Source organism: Plasmopara halstedii, assembly GCF_900000015.1.
Source record: "Plasmopara halstedii genome assembly, contig: Scaffold_2061, whole genome shotgun sequence".
Lineage (NCBI taxonomy): Eukaryota > Oomycota > Peronosporomycetes > Peronosporales > Peronosporaceae > Plasmopara > Plasmopara halstedii.
In genome coordinates this window covers 717863-737246 of record NW_020188969.1, presented here as the reverse complement: position 1 = coordinate 737246, position 19384 = coordinate 717863, and the positions used below count along the sequence as shown (strand labels likewise).

At 44.9% G+C, this 19384-nt stretch overlaps 4 protein-coding genes across 4 annotated transcripts; 3 read left to right on the top strand and 1 right to left on the bottom strand.

Moving 5' to 3' along the window:
* Positions 1-6488: 6488 nt before the first annotated feature.
* PHALS_02676 (uncharacterized protein) lies at positions 6489-6860 on the top strand (the record flags this gene model as incomplete). The annotated part of the gene is made up of 2 exons (XM_024717102.1): positions 6489-6650; positions 6711-6860. The coding sequence occupies 2 exons, from the start codon at positions 6489-6491 to the stop codon at positions 6858-6860; spliced, it is 312 nt and encodes a 103-aa protein (XP_024582634.1).
* A 3587-nt stretch (positions 6861-10447) lies between these two features.
* On the top strand, positions 10448-11853 carry PHALS_02675 (RxLR-like protein; the record flags this gene model as incomplete). Its single annotated transcript, XM_024717100.1, has 2 exons — positions 10448-10583; positions 10643-11853. 2 exons carry the CDS (start codon positions 10448-10450, stop codon positions 11851-11853), a joined length of 1347 nt encoding a protein of 448 aa, XP_024582633.1.
* A 502-nt stretch (positions 11854-12355) lies between these two features.
* On the bottom strand, positions 12356-13738 carry PHALS_02674 (Phosphatidylserine decarboxylase; the record flags this gene model as incomplete). Its single annotated transcript, XM_024717099.1, has 5 exons — positions 12356-12391; positions 12460-12531; positions 12598-12938; positions 13116-13297; positions 13380-13738. The coding sequence occupies 5 exons, from the start codon at positions 13736-13738 to the stop codon at positions 12356-12358; spliced, it is 990 nt and encodes a 329-aa protein (XP_024582632.1).
* Positions 13739-14636: 898 nt separating this feature from the next.
* On the top strand, positions 14637-16046 carry PHALS_02673 (phosphatidylserine decarboxylase; the record flags this gene model as incomplete). Its single annotated transcript, XM_024717098.1, has 4 exons — positions 14637-15040; positions 15108-15804; positions 15860-15931; positions 15996-16046. 4 exons carry the CDS (start codon positions 14637-14639, stop codon positions 16044-16046), a joined length of 1224 nt encoding a protein of 407 aa, XP_024582631.1.
* Between the last annotated feature and the right edge of the window lie 3338 nt (positions 16047-19384).

The window sequence follows — 19384 nt, the reverse complement described above, 5'->3', positions numbered from 1 at the left end:
GAAAAATTGATACGATATCCCCACTTACCGAGTGCACGAATTGATAGCGATTCTCTTCTACGCATTTGTCAGCATTCTGTATCCTGCTAAGTCTTACTAGAGATACGGACTTACCCAACCGATGCTGCTCCAAGCGGCGCAAACGGTATCGTGGTCTCTCGTATAAGGAAGTGCTTGTTTACTATGATCTTTCACAGTTTTTGGAAGATCCACATGTATATACGTGAAAGGGACCCGCAACGGCATGGTGAGCAACATCAGATGAATCAGATTCATAAATAAAGACGTTTTGTGCGATGGAAAGGTGAGCGTAGAGATAGCGGTTCTTCCGTATTTCTCTTGAAGAGGGCGGAGATGTCGGATCAGAACGCTACGACCATTTTTATTGAGGCACCTCGGCCTCCTAGCAGACTATTCACAAGGTCTTTAACCGCGAGGGCTGCGCCTTTTTTGGAGGCTTACTGATCCCTATGAGGGTACGTAAGGAGATGGCCTTCCGATGAGAGTGTGCTTGTAGGAGCAGACACCGTGAGATTCAAGTGCTAAAGTACTATTCAAAGCACAATGAGTGCTCGTTGAGCGTTATGCGCTAAATCTTAAATCGACAATCTAATCATAGGATTCAGTCTGGTTTACATCGAGGAGGAATGCGCAACGGGGTGCGAAATGTACTATTATGTACGTATACATTGCAACACGCAAAAGCACAAAATACTGCTTTTGATGAGACCGATGGACACCCATCATAGAGAGGTATGTGAGACGTGTGGGGTGTCGGCGTAACGTAGTGCGGTACTTAAACATATAGATAAGGTTTAATTTAGACTTGATCCTTTCAATATGTCACTCCTGAAATAGAAAAACAAGCTAAGTACATGGTTTTGTGAGAGGCTCTCGGTTCTGCTCCTGGGTCGAGCGTACGAGCCTAACCGTGGTGCATTAGCTATCACGGAATGGTTTAGCCAATGTAAGACCGCATTGCACGATAGGCTAACGTACTCTGTGATCGTGTCTGCACACATCACATTGCTGTCTCCCCGATATAGCGCAAAGGTTGCGGGTACCATGGTGAAGTCTGACGATGAGGCAACACGATAAGTACTCCGAACCGAATGAGTGATAGTACTCCGATAGAAGAGGTTTGTGGAGACATGCCTAGTGTACGTGTACCGAATGATGTCTTGAACTTATATCTATTTGCTTTCGGAATTGCATGAAACAGAATATACTTTCATACATTTGTGATTAGACGTTCTTGCGTCTGATTGGATGGTAAGGATGGGAGCTCCAAACAAGAGCAATAAAGGGATAGATTGTTTGTGCAGTTGCCTTTAAAGAAATTGAAACACTTTTTCCGAATACCCCACAGGCGTTTCCTTCAACATGAAAGCGCAAGCAAAAAGTAGAATGTTGACCCAATTACAGTTAGTCTCACGCGATTTGTTATACGGTACACATTAATTTGGTATTTTATCCAGCTTTGTAATGTTAAGTACTCTTTTATCTGAGCAAGGCTAAAAAAACACAAAAGGCTCTCGGATCGGCACCTTAAAGCCAGCCGACCTTATTAGCGGTGCGTTGATTGATGCGTTGTTTGATGATGAGATATCCCGATGTGCGAGACTCGTGACACCCCCACTGTAGTGTACGTATACTATGACAGAGTATGTACCCCATTACTGCCTCTCTCCACCCAGTACATGAATCTGGCTGGGGTCACATAGCTTAAGTCCTGCCTTAAGACACAAAGACCACCTTAAGCGCAATCTCTACTGTATCCATCGCACTGGTAGATCCCTAGCTAAGGTTATGGCCGACAAGCCACCAATAAGAACGTGAACCTTGTTACCGACGCCATAGAAGCCTCGTTCGGCAAAATAGGCGGTAGTTTCACCAATAGAATTTGTTGAAGTGACTAACTATTCACGACGCACATTTTTTTCGTCGCGACATGCATGCTGTTCTATGCGAATAAAAAAATCCTTTCTGGCACCATCATCCTAAAGTAATTCTCACACAAAATGTCCGTTTCCTGATCGTTGCGAGGGAAGACACATTGATGACTCGGTCTCTCTGGATAATCCGGAATTAGTTTAGCGAGCTCAACTTGCTTGCACTCAGATGCATGAGTCGAAGCTTAACTCAGTAAGATTACTAACGGCTAACTTTTGTAGTATTTATGGCTTTTATTGACCAATATAACAGATGCCACACACCACTCCGAAGCGCAATTCTTAAATCCTCTTGTGTGAGGACCTACAGCTCATCTCACGAGCCGAACATGCACACGAGATTTGTTTCGTGAGAGCATATTGAATTTATCAGTCACATCTTCTCAGCAGAAGCGCTTACGGTTTCAATCAGCAGTGGTTTCAATAATCAATGCCCTCTGTGAGAACTGTATCGTTGGTACTTGGCTTGGTGACCGTGTCGAGGAATATCTGGCTCAATTCGAGCATTATTTGAAAAAGATCGTTGTCTTTATTTGCGCGGCTTTATAAGTCAGTTCTGATCAGACAAGCGTCAGAGCAGAGCATCGCATAATTTTTGACTCTGCATATTCAGGGCGCGACGTATATGTCGAAGGGGGAATCGTGCTTACCTCCTGGTTGTACTGATCCCAGTAATTCTCATGAGCATGCTGATATAGCTACCAATTGGTTCCGAGCTTGTAAAAATCCATGTTCCAGGGAGAGACCTGGAGAGAAGGATGGAGGTATATTGACGTGCCAAATAATAAACGCAAACATCACCAGAGTATGAGATAACTGAGCCTTTGAGCAGAAATTGTGGAGTGACATAGCGCGTTCATTTTACGAGATACTCGTTACACCTTAAGAATTATGCTGATCCAAATACCTTCCCTTATGATAGTGGAGTTTACCTATCTTATTAAGCAGTGTCGTCGCTTGCATGGAAGGCTCCCGTGAGCCTTTGGAATAGATGAAGCGCATTACTCGTTTGAAGAGTTCTCACGCGCACTTGGAGATCCGCAATTGTTCAAACTACATCAAGCAATTCAGAGCTGACTTTCTGCTCTATAAAGGATAGGTGGCTTATCTAGAAAGGATTGTAAATACATTTCTTCGTCTTTTAAAGTACGGCTTGCATTCGAATGCTTCAGAGGAGCGGGATCGCGAAACGGCTTAATAAGCACGTAAATATGATGTGTTTGTAGCGCTCGAAAACTTAAGCCCTTTTCGCTACGAATGCTACGCACAAGATGTAAAATAGGAACAACTGTGCCTTATGGACGGCACATATTGTCTGTGGGACAGTTTAACCGCATCAAAAAAACTTTACACCAGTTCCATACTCATCGTGTTTCGTCTGCCTTAGCATCTGCCGGTAGCTTTTGCATATTCCCGCTATCATCCATAGAATTTCGCAGTCAGCCTATGGCAGTCAATCTCAATTAGAATATACATGTGGTCTTGCCAGTAAGTGTAGCCGAGCTGATATCGGTAAGTTAAACCACATCGACGACCCCACGCTAAGACCGAGCCACTTCGTGGCGAAGTAAAAAATACGGTGTTTATCAAGGCATTCCAATTACATATTGTCAAATCTGTTAATGTCATGGACAGCGTTATGCAACATAAATTTAATTGATCGGAACAGTTCGCATCAAACTTATCGTCTCTTCGCGCAAGTGCTTCGATGAATACTCTCCACAAACAAGAAGGGCGTTTTGTATGACCGTCAGTTCCTGAATGTTCACTGGCGGAAATGTTAAACCTGGTGTTTAGCACCTTGAATAAAGCTTGCCAGAGCTTTTCTGTTAAGCGCGGATCTCTATCCAAAACCATGTCCATTGGTAAGCCAAGGAGGGGAAGTCTTTGTCGATTGACAGCTTCGCTGAATCCTCATCGGTAACGGCATTGCTGGTTACAGCGCGACGATCCAACTTACTTGGATGGTCCGCAGGGACCACAATAACAGTATTACGGGTAACGTCTTTTATTAGATAAAAAATAATACGTACTTAGGCGCCGTTAGTACTCTACCAGCTCTTGTAGACGGGTCAAAGGCGACGACGGCTGCGACCAATGTCTTTTTACATGTTAGCCCACCAGTACATAGTGCCCGCTGGAAGAATAACTTTGCTGTTTTGAATTGGCCAATAAACTGACAATCGTATCCCTCGTACAATACATTTTTTTGCTTGAAGTCTTTTGCCGTGAAGTACCACCACAAGTTGAGGCAACACCCTAAAAGCAAGTTTTGGTACAGCGAGAAGCGATCTGAATGCGCCAAACACGCTGCGATAAACGATTTTCGACTTCAAAAGATCTCTGCTCTCAAGGCTGTCAGCAACGCAGCAAATATATTATCATCACCGATTCCGACATCAACATTGACATCGATATATGACAATTTATAGTTAGGGCAACGCAAAAGCGCATCCGCTACCAGATTCGACACAGCTTAAACCTCCTCTCAAAAGTATATTCGCCATGTGATGGCGTCATTACGAAAGATCTATAAGAAGGGCAACCTGTGTCCTGGAACTAGACTGATGCTTCTTGCCGCTTTGTGCCGGGGAGGCGCAAACGCGATGACGGCTTCATGCTCCCTACCTCCTGCTTGAAGTGACTCACACCACTAGCATAAGTAAATCGTCACAGACGACATGAGAAATTAGATGGGGAAAGGGAGAATCGGGCACGCATGACGCTTCTTTTCGCAATCACAAAGACGCATTTTTTGCCGCACCCCAGCACTTTGTGACAAAGATTGGTTATCTCTACAATCTTTCATGTTGTTTGCCAGGCTAAGTCACTTCCTAATGTAGCTTAAAACAGGGACACTAGCCAGTCGACAGTGCTTTTTAATCTTCGTGGGATCTGCCTGCAAGACTTTCGTCGTGATGATGCATCCCAGAAAGAAGATCGAGGTGCAGATTCACAAATTAGCTTTGCCCAAATACTCGAGCAATGCTCGTAAGTCTTCAATATGACAACATCTGATACACCGTGTCTACCCAACGACACGCGAATATCTCGTCGTAACAGGCGAAGCCATAGGCACGACGTGTCCTGAACAGCTGCATCACCAAATTGAGCGTCGTTGGTGCGTTAGACAGTCCATAAGGCCCCACCAGCAACTTCCAAAGTATCCCCTTAAAGGTACAGTAGAATATTACTGTCTCTCATGGGCAGTGATGATAATGGCCAATTAGGTCAACGAGAGAAGAGCACTAAGAATAGTGCAACTGATTATAATGCTCTGTAACATGTCCTTCCTTAGAATTGGCCCTTGCTCCAATGTGGCGATTGCACTTAAATTACTATTAGTAAGCACAATCCACAACGTACTGCTGGTTTTTGTAACACATAAAGTCAGAGCCAAGCTTAGATGTAACTCTTTGCGACCAAAACCGCTTTGCTTTGCACGCAGGAAAAGTATTTGCGTCACATATTCCTTTGGCAGTATTAAGTTTTTGAAGTTCATTAGATCTCATGACGCACTCAACGCCCTGTTGCGGTGGGTCTTTTCTCCCCACGTTGAGGTATTCTTTTAAAAAAAAATAAACAAATTCATAGGATACTGGAGGATAGTTATTCCAATCTTCGCACTGATTGTTCTGAGAGCCCACAATGACGGACTCAATCATGGCGAATTATGAGCTTCGCTCATCCTCCGGTACTGATTTGGTGACTTCGCCGTCTCGGGATCGTTACGAGCACCCTGAAGATATAATGCTGTAAGTTCAACGAGAGCTTTTGCATGGAATAGAAGGGAAGGCTTACAGCTACTTCGGTCAGTCCATTTACGAGTGTCGAATAAATCTCGCCAGAAATGCAGTTCTGCTGCCCTACGTGTTCCACGGACATCTCTGTTTCGAAGCGATAGCGTCCGAACCAGTATCTTCCTAGGATATTTAATACCTCTGTGTACTATTACTACTGTTTTGCAGTAGTGTGATGTGTTTTGCACGATTGCACAAGTGCAATGCTTAGATACAGCATAAATTTCGTTATGCCGTACCTTTGAGCTTCTCTCAAAGCCTGAAAGACGATAGATTATTGGGTGCGTATGCTGGTACACTGGTAGCTTAAAGGCCAATCCTACTCGATACCATCACGGCAAAAATGCAAGGGCTGGCAGCAATGATTCTTTCTCAGTGACCCAAGATCCTAACCTAAAGACTGCTCAAAATTAGTAGACTTTTAATGCTGATCAATAATACGCCGTGCCACAATATTAAGAGAATTCTAACAAGTGACGAAGCTCAGTTCTTACCATATAAATAAACTTTTGTTCGTGTGACACTTTAAGTACGAGGCATTTTGTTAATCTAGGTTATCATATCGATGTTACTCGCTCGCTGCTTAATACTGTGAAGGATGTCGCAAAGAGAAAGCTTAATGTCCTTGAAGCTATTCATTCCAGTATTTGTTACTGGAGTGAACGAGCCCAGAGAGCTTCATCAGCGTTAGATTACATTAAGTATTGTAGAAGCATAGAATTAGGCAAAATTCGGCATGCGACAACACGAATATTCTCAAGCAACGAGGTGGTTGGTAATATATAAAGAGATTGAGGTTCATGTAGACGTTAAACGGTACCTGAATTTGCAGGCACAACTCTCACAATCGACAGATGCGGGTAACGACAGCAGTGCAATTATTGATTTCGACAATACGGTAAAGACCCTTTCGTCTCAGCATCAGTAGCGCTCAACGTAGCTGTCGTACTGTGTGAAGTTCACGGCCTTTTATAGTGTGATCGTGATACACAGTGCAAGCAAGATTGAATCTTTCCATGAAGCTAGTGAAGGTAAAGCGCTACTACTCATGTGTAAGTTGTCGCCGGATAATTTTCTCAATGAGCCTCTGCATGTTTGCCATATTTAAAATCGACCGCTTTTTTTATCAAGCATCAAGTAATGAGGTGTAACGTGGAAAGTTATGTAATCTCGCATGCTTAGCACTTACATACTTGGTACAATTGTATCAAATACAACATAGCACTATTATACAAATAACATAACACACGCTGTTGTACATTAGCTGCAGTTGTGAAAGTTCATCAGTACCAACTATTGGTTTTTATGAAGATGATGAAATTTCGAAAAGAAAGGATCTCCGTAGTAAATCGGGTCTGCTAACCGCACGACATAGCTCAAAGTATTCGTGATTAGTAGATTTTATGTGCTCAGTATCAACCTACGTAGCATTCATCCTAAATATATCATTTTAATGCAGCAGAGCGAACCAGCACTTTAGAACCTCTGTTTTGTTCCTAGCAGGAGCACACCATTTCTTGGCACCCTGTCAAAGCCTTCTCTTTAAAGTGAATACGACTCTCCTGTTGCTCCTGGTAAAACTTGTAGACAATCCCACGACCGAGCAGTGAATGGGCCACAATCCTTGTGATGTTGACACATCGAATGTTCGAGTACCTGTCCCCGGGACAAATTGACCAGCTGGCCGACAGCCAGCTTACGCAGGTGTCGGTAAATGCTAAGAAGCGTTCACCAACAATGAACATGCGTTGGTAGGGCAAGTCCAGCAGCGTCCCCATCGAGCGGCGAAAAAAGAACAGATTGTCCCACCTTGAGACCGCTAATTTCAAGCGCCCAGTCTTTTATGGACTAGGACGGCGAATAATTTTCATCTGTATGAAGGAAAATGAGTTGGTTGTGATTTCTGACATGCTTCTTACAGGGCGACAGCGCGTCGATATTTCGTCTGCACCGCTATGCCTTATTCCAGGGCGTGCTGTATCACAGCACTGACCCAGTTGGCACTCAGTGTGCAGTAACACATCATGAATAGGACATCGAGTACAGAATATTATACGATACACATGACATTCCTTTGGGTGGTCATCTTGGAAGAGAAAAAACACCATTCCGTGAGCACTCTGTATTGGTCGCCCAACATGTATAAGTTGGTAAGCACATATTTGCGCACGTGTGAAACGTGTCAACGGACCCTTGTCGGATGCGGCGATACATTCGTCATTTGCAGGTTTTAGCGAAGTGTTGTCGGTCCATCAGCATGAATTCATGGCCGGCCTCTCGAACAACGCATCCAGTAATACCAGTATTTCGGTCTTGGTGAACCGTTTCAGCAAGGTGGGTCATGCCGCTTCATATGATTGAGCGTTATGCGCAGGGCCGCACGACGTTATAGCCGAAAGTTAAAAAATACATGACTAACACGCTGATACCAGAGGCAGGCGGGGCACATACATATATGTTATGGAGCAAAAAATTTGGTTAAATTCAGCTGACCCATCCATCCATGCAGTGTCAGCGAGTTGTAGGACCCAGTTGTGACCGCGCTACTTCAAGCTATTCACTGTCTTAACAAGAAAATTTTTGAGCTGGACTTTGGATATCTATCCAAAACCGATTGAGAGTATGCGATCCTGTGTTCTACAATGAATCGGTGAGCTCATACCACGATGCGCTTTACGAGCTAATCGGACATGCAGGGCTGTGTTGAAAATGAAGCAGCCTCTTCATCATTTCCTAGGCTGAGTTGTCCTCTACTCCAAATCATCGACGCAATTTTAAGCCGCAGAGAGTGCCCCATGTCTAGCAGGTCGATCATAACAAAAGAAAGCTAATCCGAGACGTAGATGTTTCAAGTCACGGACTCACGCCGTGACTTTCAAAGAAAGTCGCTCTACCGTCACAGCTGTGAGAGCTCGCGCGAGCTAGCCGCGGATTGGTGACTTCCGCCGGCTCTGCTCGATGAAAGAGGGCAACTTTTCTTTACCGGAGCATTAAGCCACCCGGCTTATACACAATATGTGTTGAAATGGATAGGCTACCATCCATCAGAAAATCCGTCGGAGTTTGAGAATCCACTTCGAGGAGATTGCCCCGGTGCCGTGGCGGTTTACAAACTAGTGCACCCTCGACCTTCACCCCTTTTTATAAAAGGTAGAATCTGTCATCGCAGCACGCTTCCCACGACCGAGTGGATGACCGATTTTGCTGTCAGCCCGACACTTGGTTGGTGGATGTAACAGCTGTCCCATGGAGACAAGCGGGGCTGTTGGCAGCAAGAATATGAGGTGTTCGGACCTCATCTAGATTCGACACCGCGCGTTGAACTTTGTAAAGTAAAGCCCGAGATGATGCTTTTAGCACACTTCTAATTTGCTGACACTGGCTTGTAAAGCATCAAGACGGGTGATAAGGCATATTTTACTCAACGAGTGCGCGCGCTAAGTCTGACACTCAGCGAAAGTCTTGCATTACAGTGCCCGAACACCATCTCTCATAAAAAGGGTCTCCTTAATTACTACTGCTCCAGAGCGAGATAGGTCTCCCGAAAAGTGACTACGTGTGGGGATAAAAAGCACTTGCGGTGTAACCGCTTCGCGCTCATCTTGCACTTGATACAGCGGGGGACCCACGTGTATTGGCGTGTCTGCTCTCTGTATCAGCGCGGCGAACAATTTGTGACGGCGTAAAACCGTGATTACGGCGTGATTCTTGTGCTCGCAGTAAAGCAATCTAGGCTTCTCGAACCAGGTCTGGCTCGTCAGTGACGAGCTAGACATCATCGCAAAAGCACTCCGGGGTGTCGAAACGATGGAAAAAGGCATGACATTCGAGATTGTGCAACGGGAGGCTGAGCTAGACCGTGTACTACCGAGCGTTTGGTCGCGACTCGGAAAGTCATTACGAGATTGTTCTCACCAGAGACCACATCAGCAATGCGCGAAGACGGCGCGTATGGCTGGGGTTCGTTGAGCGATTGATTTGGTGCACGGGATCAGACTCTATTCCGTTGCAAAAAAGCTTTGGGGAGCAGGCATGACGAAGTGCAGAGAGTAGAACATCATGCACAAAGGTTGCACGCCGAGTAGTCTATTATTGCGCAGTGCTTTTAGAGACTGAGCATCAGTGTGGTCCGGGTGGAGGGTGTAATGTGGTGTAATCTTGTGTGCGTAACAAAATTGTTAGAAATATACGTTACGTTTTGGCTAATCGTGGATATCCTTCAAATGAGGTATGAAGATTATGGGGATTCGTTTGTGGTTATTAGCGGCTTGGCAAACAATAGACAATCTTGTTACTACAAATAGTAAATATTTAGTATTTGCCTGCTAGGATATATCTTACATTTAAGTGCTCTTGAAATAGCAAAGCTAACTAGACACCTAGTTACGGCAGACGCTCTCGGTTCCCCTGGAAGAAGCGCACGAACTTATCTCCTGCGCGTTTGTTGACGCGTACTATCGCAGCAATGCCATTGCAGGGAACAGGGTTTAGGTCTTAGTAGTTTGACACTTTTTACTTCTTTAAAACTGTACAAGTTGTCTTGTAAATAAGACCAACTGTCATTAATACTCATATATTAGGAGTCAGTTTGGTATCATCCACAAAACATATCAAATTCCCGATACCGGTATATAAAGATTGACACGCGGCGAGTCTAGATCGACCCCACGTAATAATCATCATAACTTCACGAGAATGGTGTTGCGCATTCTTCGCTTGGTGCTCAATTTGGTGCTGGCACTTCCAGTCGCTCACGCTGTGCGCACAGCAGTTGTGTTAGAATCCCCTGAGCTGCAGGAAACACACTCAAAATTCTTCAAGCTACTTGAAGGTACGACATCAATAGTCGCTTTTGCTCATAATTATGCTCACGCTGTTGTATTATCCTAGATCGTGGCCATCAATTGGTATATTTTTCTGGTGAGGAGAAGCAGCCACTTAAGCTGGAAAGTTATGGAGAGCGCACATACGAAAATCTGGTGCTGTTTACGCCCCAAAAAGCGCTAGACTCCCTGCGCAAATCGAACCTAATGCAGTTTGTAGAGAAGGGTGGTAATGTCCTTTTAGCAGCTGGCAAGAAATTGACCAAGGTACAGCGCGAGTTTGCGCTTGAATGCGGCGTCGAGTTTGAAAAAAAGGGGAATGTTGTGCTTGACCACGTCAACCCTATTGCTGACGACGATGATATTTACAATTCGGTGATAGCTGCGATAGATTTCGTCCCTTCAGAGCGTGTGGTTGGATCGCTGGCCGGTAATCCTAGACCCGTCGCTTTTTCCGGTGTTGGTATGTCCCTCGAGCCGAACAATATCTTGGCCTTTCATGTGCTGACGGCACCAACCACCGCGTACTCAGCCAACCCGGTCAAGCCCATTACAGAAAAGATTGTGTCTAGTGACCTCCTTTTCGGAAATCAAATTGGCCTCGTTACTGCCGTCCAAAGCCGCAACAATGCCCGTCTCGTCTTCAGTGGCTCGCTCGACCTTTTTAGTAACAAGTATTTGAACAACAAGACTTTTGCTAATGCCGAGTTTACCGAACACGTTGTCAAGTGGGGATTTCAGGAAAGCGGTGTGCTGCGGATGACGAATGTGAAACACCACCGTGCCGACGGCTCGCAACCTGCCAAAATGCTGAGCGATGCGAATCGTGGTGACCAGCCAATCACGCTTTATCCGGATGCAGAGGTAGCGCGTGACTCACTTGTGTACCGTGTAAAGGACAACTTGACATACTCGTTGGATCTTCACGAGCTAAAGGATGGAAAATGGGTTCCATACAAAGCAGATGATGTCCAGCTCGAATTTGTCATGCTCGATCCTCATGTACGCACGACGATGAATCACAACGATCAGGGTCACTTTTCGGTGACTTTTGAGGCGCCCGATGTGTATGGAATCTTTCTCTTTCGTGTGATGTATCGCCGTCTGGGTCTTTCTACGATTTTCACGACTACTCAGGTTTCGCTTCGACCATTTAAACACGACGAGTATGAAAGATTTATTCCTGCGGCGTATCCCTACTATGCCTCCGCCTTCTCGATGATGACTGGCGTGTTCCTCTTTAGCGTGTATTTTTTGTTCTACGATGGAAAAAAGTAAACGAGTAACAGAGGGTAAACATTGGTGAGTTGCTGGCGTGAATCAGGTAGCTCTGGCTGTGACTCTTTGGATGCTTAGCAGCTGGAGCCTTAGCGGTGTTTGGAGGAATAATGCGAATGGAAACTTTACGATTCGCTTTTATTGGTTTGAAGAATATTGATTTTTTTTAGCGTAGAGCTCAGGAAATTTTTATATTCCCACATGAATTCACCTCTTTTTTCAGATTCATTACTTAAGGTTTTTATTATTATGTATTGAAGCACGTAACTCTTGAAAGGACAATACAATTAAGTGCGTCGTGTAAAAGTAGCTTTGATGACAAACAGCAGTGTTTTGTACACAATGTATTTTATAAGTAGTTGAAACCTTTTTTTTAATTTCTACGCTCATTGTCAGAAGATTGAAGCATCAGATAGGAGGTCAGAATTGGCTGCTACCGCGTCAACATCAAAATTCACGACAGTGAGAATATACTCGTCAACGTTCGTCTAATTATTGTTTTTTAATCCACTTCACCAATGCAGTTTCCCAGAGTCACCTGCATTATCAAAAGAAAGTGACCGTCCAGTACCAATATAAATCTCCACAACAGCCTTAACGACTCACCCTGTCACCCAGTTTGACTGTAAATTGAAAAGACTTCGGAGCCTCAAAGACCAGCACGACAGTAGACCCCAACTGTTATTTTTATAAATGACGACAATTAGAATAAATGAGTTTTGCAGTTTGGCGAAGTAACACTACCTTAAATTGTGCCATCTCCTCACCACGCATTGCGTCCATCTTGACACCGTAAACGTTTTTAAAGCAGTGGCCAAGTTGTTTATCATGCACAGCAGTGTTTGTTCCGAAATTCGGCTCCATCGCGAGAGTGATAGAGCCCACATTTAAAGCACCGACGGCAGTGAGGGAAAAGAAACCGTGTTTCCATTCACCCAACAGTGCGACGCGCTCATTTTCGACAAAGAGACTCGGGATCAGCCGAGCAGCAATATGATTGACAGGAAAGAGGTTTCCAGGAAAGTGACGCCGCTCTTTTACCTGCCAGTCGGTTGGTGCATGGATGCGATGATAGTCGCCAGGGGCTAGGTACAGCACGCAGTAAAATAATGACTTGTCTTTGGATGCTGGGTTCAACTCATCAAAGAAAGAGGGGAGATCACCAAGGAACTCATCAAGTCGATAACGCGCGCCTTTGATTTGCTCAAGCGTGGGCACATTACTCGTTGAATTGGTGACAACCCCCAGAGAGGCCACTGTACCATCTATGGGGCTGGCCAGATGATTGACAGCAAAGTCAAAAGACCGAGCGTTCGACTTTAATGGGCGCGAAAAGAATTCGCTCAGATTTGCGTAGTCGTCAAGTGGGTATTTCATCTCGTCTAAATTGCACTTGAATACAGCAGTCCAAGCCTTGTAAACGGGCTTGCGCATCCACCGTGGCCTACGATTCAGTCGCAATAGCATATAAACTCATGAGGTTTGTTACCAAAAGTATCAATAATTTGCTACTACTTCAATTGTACAATTCTTTGTCGTGCACCTGCCCCCAGAGGCGGCTGACGGCTCGGCTTGGAAACAGCTTAAGTGACTGCATCTGGCGCTCCGTAGCCATAGTTTTCTCAAACGCTGTATTTTCGCCGGGAAGTCGACGCAACGCCGATGCTGGACGCTTCTTGCGTTCCTCATCCGACGGGTGGTTTAGATGCTGCCACTGCAGAAAACCGATAAGCGCAAAGCCAATGGCGGCTGGAATCTTCCAGTTGCCAGGAAATATACTGGCTGAGGGATTTTCAATATCATTCGATCCTCTGTTCTGGCGCCGTTGTGAGAAGTGTCGACGGTGCTTACCACGGCCGGCGCAGCGCTGAGCAAAGTGGAACATTATGAAGTCAATGTGAGCATAGAGTTATAATACCTGTTAAATATAATATAGTAGTCTGCGTAGCGTAATATTGGAATAATCTATCGCGTCAGACTATTAAAAAATATAATTTTATGGCATCATAGCTAAGCCTTAAATGATAAAAATTTGGCTCTCAGCAATAGGTGAATTATGCAAAGCAAACGAAACAAGTAATCATATTTATCATAATCTAATAGGTTGTGTTAAACTTGCTATTAGTCTTGGCTCTTTCAAATTAAGTTATTTCGCGCTCATAAGATGTATCGTATATACAAAAAGCTGCTTGTTACACTCTGACAACCATGGAGAGTTATGTACCTACACCCTCGATGACACTTGGAGCCCCCATAATTACAAATAAACAAAAAAAGGATAATTGGTCTTCGCTAATTTAAAAAAATGTTTTGTCAGCGCCAAGTTCCAGTGCTGTATACAAGATATTAAGTTGGAATATTGCTGTTTGCCATGTTCACACATCATGTACTGTCCCAGTGACCAGAACAGCAATCGACACAATGGCATGGCACGAACTGACTCGCCAAATGTTATTACAAGGCGTGATAACCCTTTTCAGAATGTGGCAAATTTACAAGCCTATTTACAATTATGTTTGCTGTAACTACTAGAAGTGTTTTTTAGGACTATTAGAACTAACAGTATACAAAAAACTTGTTTAAACTAATATATGTTTGAATAAATGGCTAAACTTTACGAAACAAATACTTTAATTAGTCAGTCAGTAATGAGTCTCCGAGTTGCATCTGAGACAACTTTTTTGCCTGAAAGTTGGGAAATTAATTTGAGATCGTTACTTGAGTTTTCTATACTGCCACATATGCGGAGAGCTGAATCACAGACCATTTGCTTTCACGAAACCATGGTTTCAAACAGCCGCAGTCCACGTTATGCTGCATACTGCCGCAGCTCCTCAAAATCTCAGCAGCAGTACCAAGTCTCGCAACAGACGAATCAGAAGCAAGTTTGTCTTGGCAAGGAAACATCAAGCAGCATGCCAACACGAAACTGGAAGCTTTTAGTCACCATGAGCTTCGCGCTCATTGGCTTCGCGCTCATCAGCCTTCAGCAATGGGAGGAGATGGAGACCTTGACGGACGAGTTGATCGCTACAAACCCAGCGTCAGGTTTGCGACGACTTTACACAACGGTTGAGATGCACACATCGACGGACAAAATGGCCTCGAAGGGCCAATTACAGTCTCTAAAACTTCTTCCATACCGAGCCGCTAGTCGTCTCTGGGGAAAGGTGCATAACAAAAAGCTGTACGCAAATTTAACTAGATTTTTGCTTGCTACATCTATAGTAATGATTGCTTGTGTTTTACTGCAGGCCACGTTGGATGCGCAAACCTGTATACAAGTCGTGGGCCACTATCTTCAAATGCAATTTAACTGAAATGAAATATCCGCTGCAGGACTATGCAAATCTAGGTGAATTTTTCTCACGCCCGCTAAAGGAAGGGCTTCGTCCATTTGTTACGGATCCTCACCATCTCGCCAGCCCGGTGGACGGTGCGGTAGCTTCTGTTGGGTTCGTAAACTCTTCTGCCGATGTGCCGACGCTCGAACAAATAAAGGGCTCGAGCTACCGACTTGATGAGTTTCTCGGCGGCCTCCCGCCCTTCTTCACTGCTAAAACGCCCGGGTCGAATGGTAAACAAGTGTATTACTGTGTATTGTATCTAGCCCCGGGCGATTACCATCGCGTTCACGCCCCAGTCGACTGGAAAGTCGAGACGCGTCGCCATTTTCCCGGTAACCTGTTTCCTGTCAATCATCTCGCAGCTAACCGAATACCGAGCCTGTATCTGGAGAATGAGCGTGTTGCGCTTTTGGGTGAATGGGAGCATGGTTTTTTTTCCTTGACTGCTGTTGGTGCCTTGAACGTGGGTTCTATTGTTTTAACAATGGAGCCAGGATTTCGGACCAATACCCATGAACAAGATAAGCAGGTTGGTCAGTGTCTAGCAACTAATTATACCAGCAAGGTGGACACGTTGCGTGGCGAGGAAATTGCGCTGTTTAAGGTGTGATAGCTTTCGTACTCGCAAATTTGCTATTTTGCTAACTTCTGGTGCTCAGTTTGGGTCTACAGTTGTGCTGATCTTTGAAGCTCCTGCGTCGTTCCAATTTACCATTAAACCAGGTGACAAGGTGAGTTGATGACTGCAGTCTCCCTCTAGTAATGACACTCATATGTGTTGGTGCTTTCTTGCAGGTAGCCCTGGGCAAAACTATTGGTAAACTCAAGGGCGTGAAACCCAATTAAAATTTTGGGATTTAAGTTTTGAACTCCACCAAATCTTGCGTCTCGCTGGCGACATTGCATTGTTAAGCATTCTTAGAATAAAATAGGTACATCATTCGATACCTTTGTGTTCTTGCTTCAATATTGTCGATCCAAATGATAGAAGTTACCGCTTCCTGATAGAGCGCAAACTAATTCGGTCTCGCCCTGCTTATATACACTTTGCGGACGCTCTTTGTGTATATTGTAATCAATAGATCGCTCCTGTTGTGGAGTTCCGATTTTCAATTTATTCATTCCTGTCGATTTCGTTATCATACCCCCGTGCCTATTTGAATGCCTGATTAGCTGCAAAGCGCCCACATCAACGCTGGTATCCGGAAGGCTACATTAGCAAATTTGCAATACGGTCTCTTGATCACTGCTCGTAACCCGGAGCTGTTCCAGGTCGTCACCGGTTCTGTATAAGCTTTAGTCGTAGGGCGCTGCCGAGAAATCTTCGAAATCGAGGTGGTGTGAAGCCCCGCTTTTTCAAGTTGACATATATATGCAGCTCCAGCGTCTACAAAAGAAATTGAAGTACCTCAATACGCGAATTTTTAAACACTTTGCCTTTCTTAATACGGGCTTGAAGCAGTGACTATTGTCGTCAAGTTCGATTGGTGATCTAGCTATCGGAGATTCGTTTTGGCATAAAAATGTGTTACAATGCACTTTTGCAATTTGAACCTAAAGGATGATGGTAATCATGTTAACAATATTAATTTCTTTTTGGTGGATACCTGACTCGTCGGTCGCCGTATCTCTTTCCTTTTGCTACTGATGCGATCCGAAATGCAACAATACACGGTGTTTGCGAATATGCTTTCTATGCCGCGATTACTTGCAGACTATCAATCAAACGTATTGTTGGAATCTTGAGCACAAAATGTGCGTTATCTGTGGCCTTTAATGCATCTACTGAGGCTCGACAGGTCTCGTTCGTACTACCAAAAAATGCTTTTGAGACCTCTACCTCATTAAAATTCTTTGTCATGGCTAAGATGTTTTTCGATTTAATGTCCTTTGTGTCGAGATTAGCTTACATCATATCCAACTTTACAGCATCTGCTGAATGTAAGACGACAAGACGCCGACCACATTGATTTCATTGTCGCGTCGGCAAAAAAATCTGTGGACAAAATGCAGACAAAATGTTCACATCTCTTCTGCCACTTAATTGGCTACTATGTCGGGAATTTCCCGTGGCGTGGTCGAAAACGGCGTCCAGTGACGAGTTAGCGTACAAACAACAAAGAGTTGGTGGATTGTAATCGCGATTGTAGTGAAGATTTCATTCACGTCAGCAAAAGTGTCGAAGATTTACAAGGTCATCGAGACACTTTTAGTGCAGCAGACTGCTGTTGAATAATTTCAACACGTTTACATTGAATTGCGCTCTTGAATTCCCGAAGATGCTCATCCTTCTATTCAAGATGTCTTTTTCTTCGAGTTAAGTCTCAAGATTAATACACTTTTACCAGGCAAACATTTAATGCCGGACTCTAGTGCTGAGGTAGTGCAAGCTAGGCGAGATCCTGTATAAATTGTTGACAGTCTATGCCATGTTGAGGCCGTTCGAGATGGGATTGAAAATGTTACTAATGCGAAAAAGCCTCCTGCTGACTGTACCTCTATAATCTCGAAAAATTGTCAAAATAATATTTTTTTTTGAAAAAAGCGACCGACTAATGGTCACAAAGCTTGTGGATTGACTAAAAGAAGTGTTCAATGGCATCGATCGTGAGCAAAACATTTGAGACGCAAAACTGCATGGGCAATCAAACCTATTTCATATTCAAAGAATTTATGGAACTCTCTCGGGGATTTGCCTCGCGTTTCCTGAAAGCGATTTCTTCGTGGAATAAATATCATAAAAGGTCAGTTTTACCGAGAAGGAATATTACACAGCCGTCAAACATATTTTTTTTGAAGATCTATCACCATTTGTCATTAAATTTGTATTGTCCTAATGTATATTTAGTCCATATACGAGATACTTTGTATTCCAGTCGCCTCTTTGCAGAATATGACTTCAAGGTGAAGAATAAGCCAGGAAAGCAAAATGCTTTGGCTGATGCGTTGTGACGTAGACCGGACAATGAGCTTGTTCATGTCTAGACGGTGACGTCGTTAGTGACGGATTAGATCCGCGCCGCATACGGGGGTGACAGTTTGTGTGTAGCGCTGCTTTAGGCTTTCGGGAGCAAGGAATTTGAAAATTGGACACGAAATTGTCAGTGCGTTTGAGCACACGGTTACACCGATATTCGTTGAGCTATGGATTGGCACCGAATCAACGGATACGCCACGAATTGTGGTTCTTCACGACGAGGATTTGAAATATTGAGGAGGCCCACGACACCCCACTTAGTGGTCATCCCGGTCGTGCGAAGACGTACAGCTCTGTGAGTTGCCACTATTGATGGCCCAAGCTGTACAAATGAACGAGCACATTCATGCGCACGTGTGAGACGTGTCAAAGGGTGAAACCCTCTCCGAATGCGGCGTTGCCGTTGGCCAATTTACCGGTACTCTCCGAGTGTTGGTAGTCCATGAGTATGGACTTTGTGTTTGGCATGCCGAAGGACTCGAAACTTTCCGGTGCCGTTGCACCTATCGTTTAAAGTGTTCTTCATCAAATGCAGCGGTTTCGCCAGGGGCGAGCACCACAGGTATTGTCCGCATTGCGGGTACACGAGAGCCACCTCATTAAGCACTCAGACGAGTGCGATAAGCTTCCAACGAAAATTCTTGTGGAACCAAGAAACGAGCTCGAAGAGCTTTCCGTTGGGCAAGATCATCTTCCGTAATGGCCGGAGGCCCGATGATGTGGAGGTGTAACGGTCGAAATACCGCGTCCTTCACTTCCACAGCGGGATCCGCCGGGCGGAAACCATATTTCTACACGAGGGTCAATGACAGGCCGTGGATGGGCACGCATCAGAGCCGCCTTACAGGCAGCTTCCAGCTGCCGCTTCTGTGCCTCATCGAGGTTATTGGTGATGACACCACGTCCTTCAGGTGACGAGAAGTCAGGAAACGGACACGGTGTCCGCAAGGCGCAAGCAGGGCTCGTCTGACGCCGCTGGCGCGGCTCGCCTTCCTCGTCATTCCACCCGGGAAAAGGAGTGTCAGACTCGTAGTCGACCACCTCCACATCCTGAAAGAGGCCACTCGTCATTGATAGCGTGCGCAAAGCGCGACGCTCGTGCTCATCGACCCTAGGATGTACATTCCCCGGTGCCGCGGACGCACTGTCCGACATTGCACCGTGTGGGGGAGACGAAGTTGGGCTCTGCCCGTGTTCGCTGCCAGAT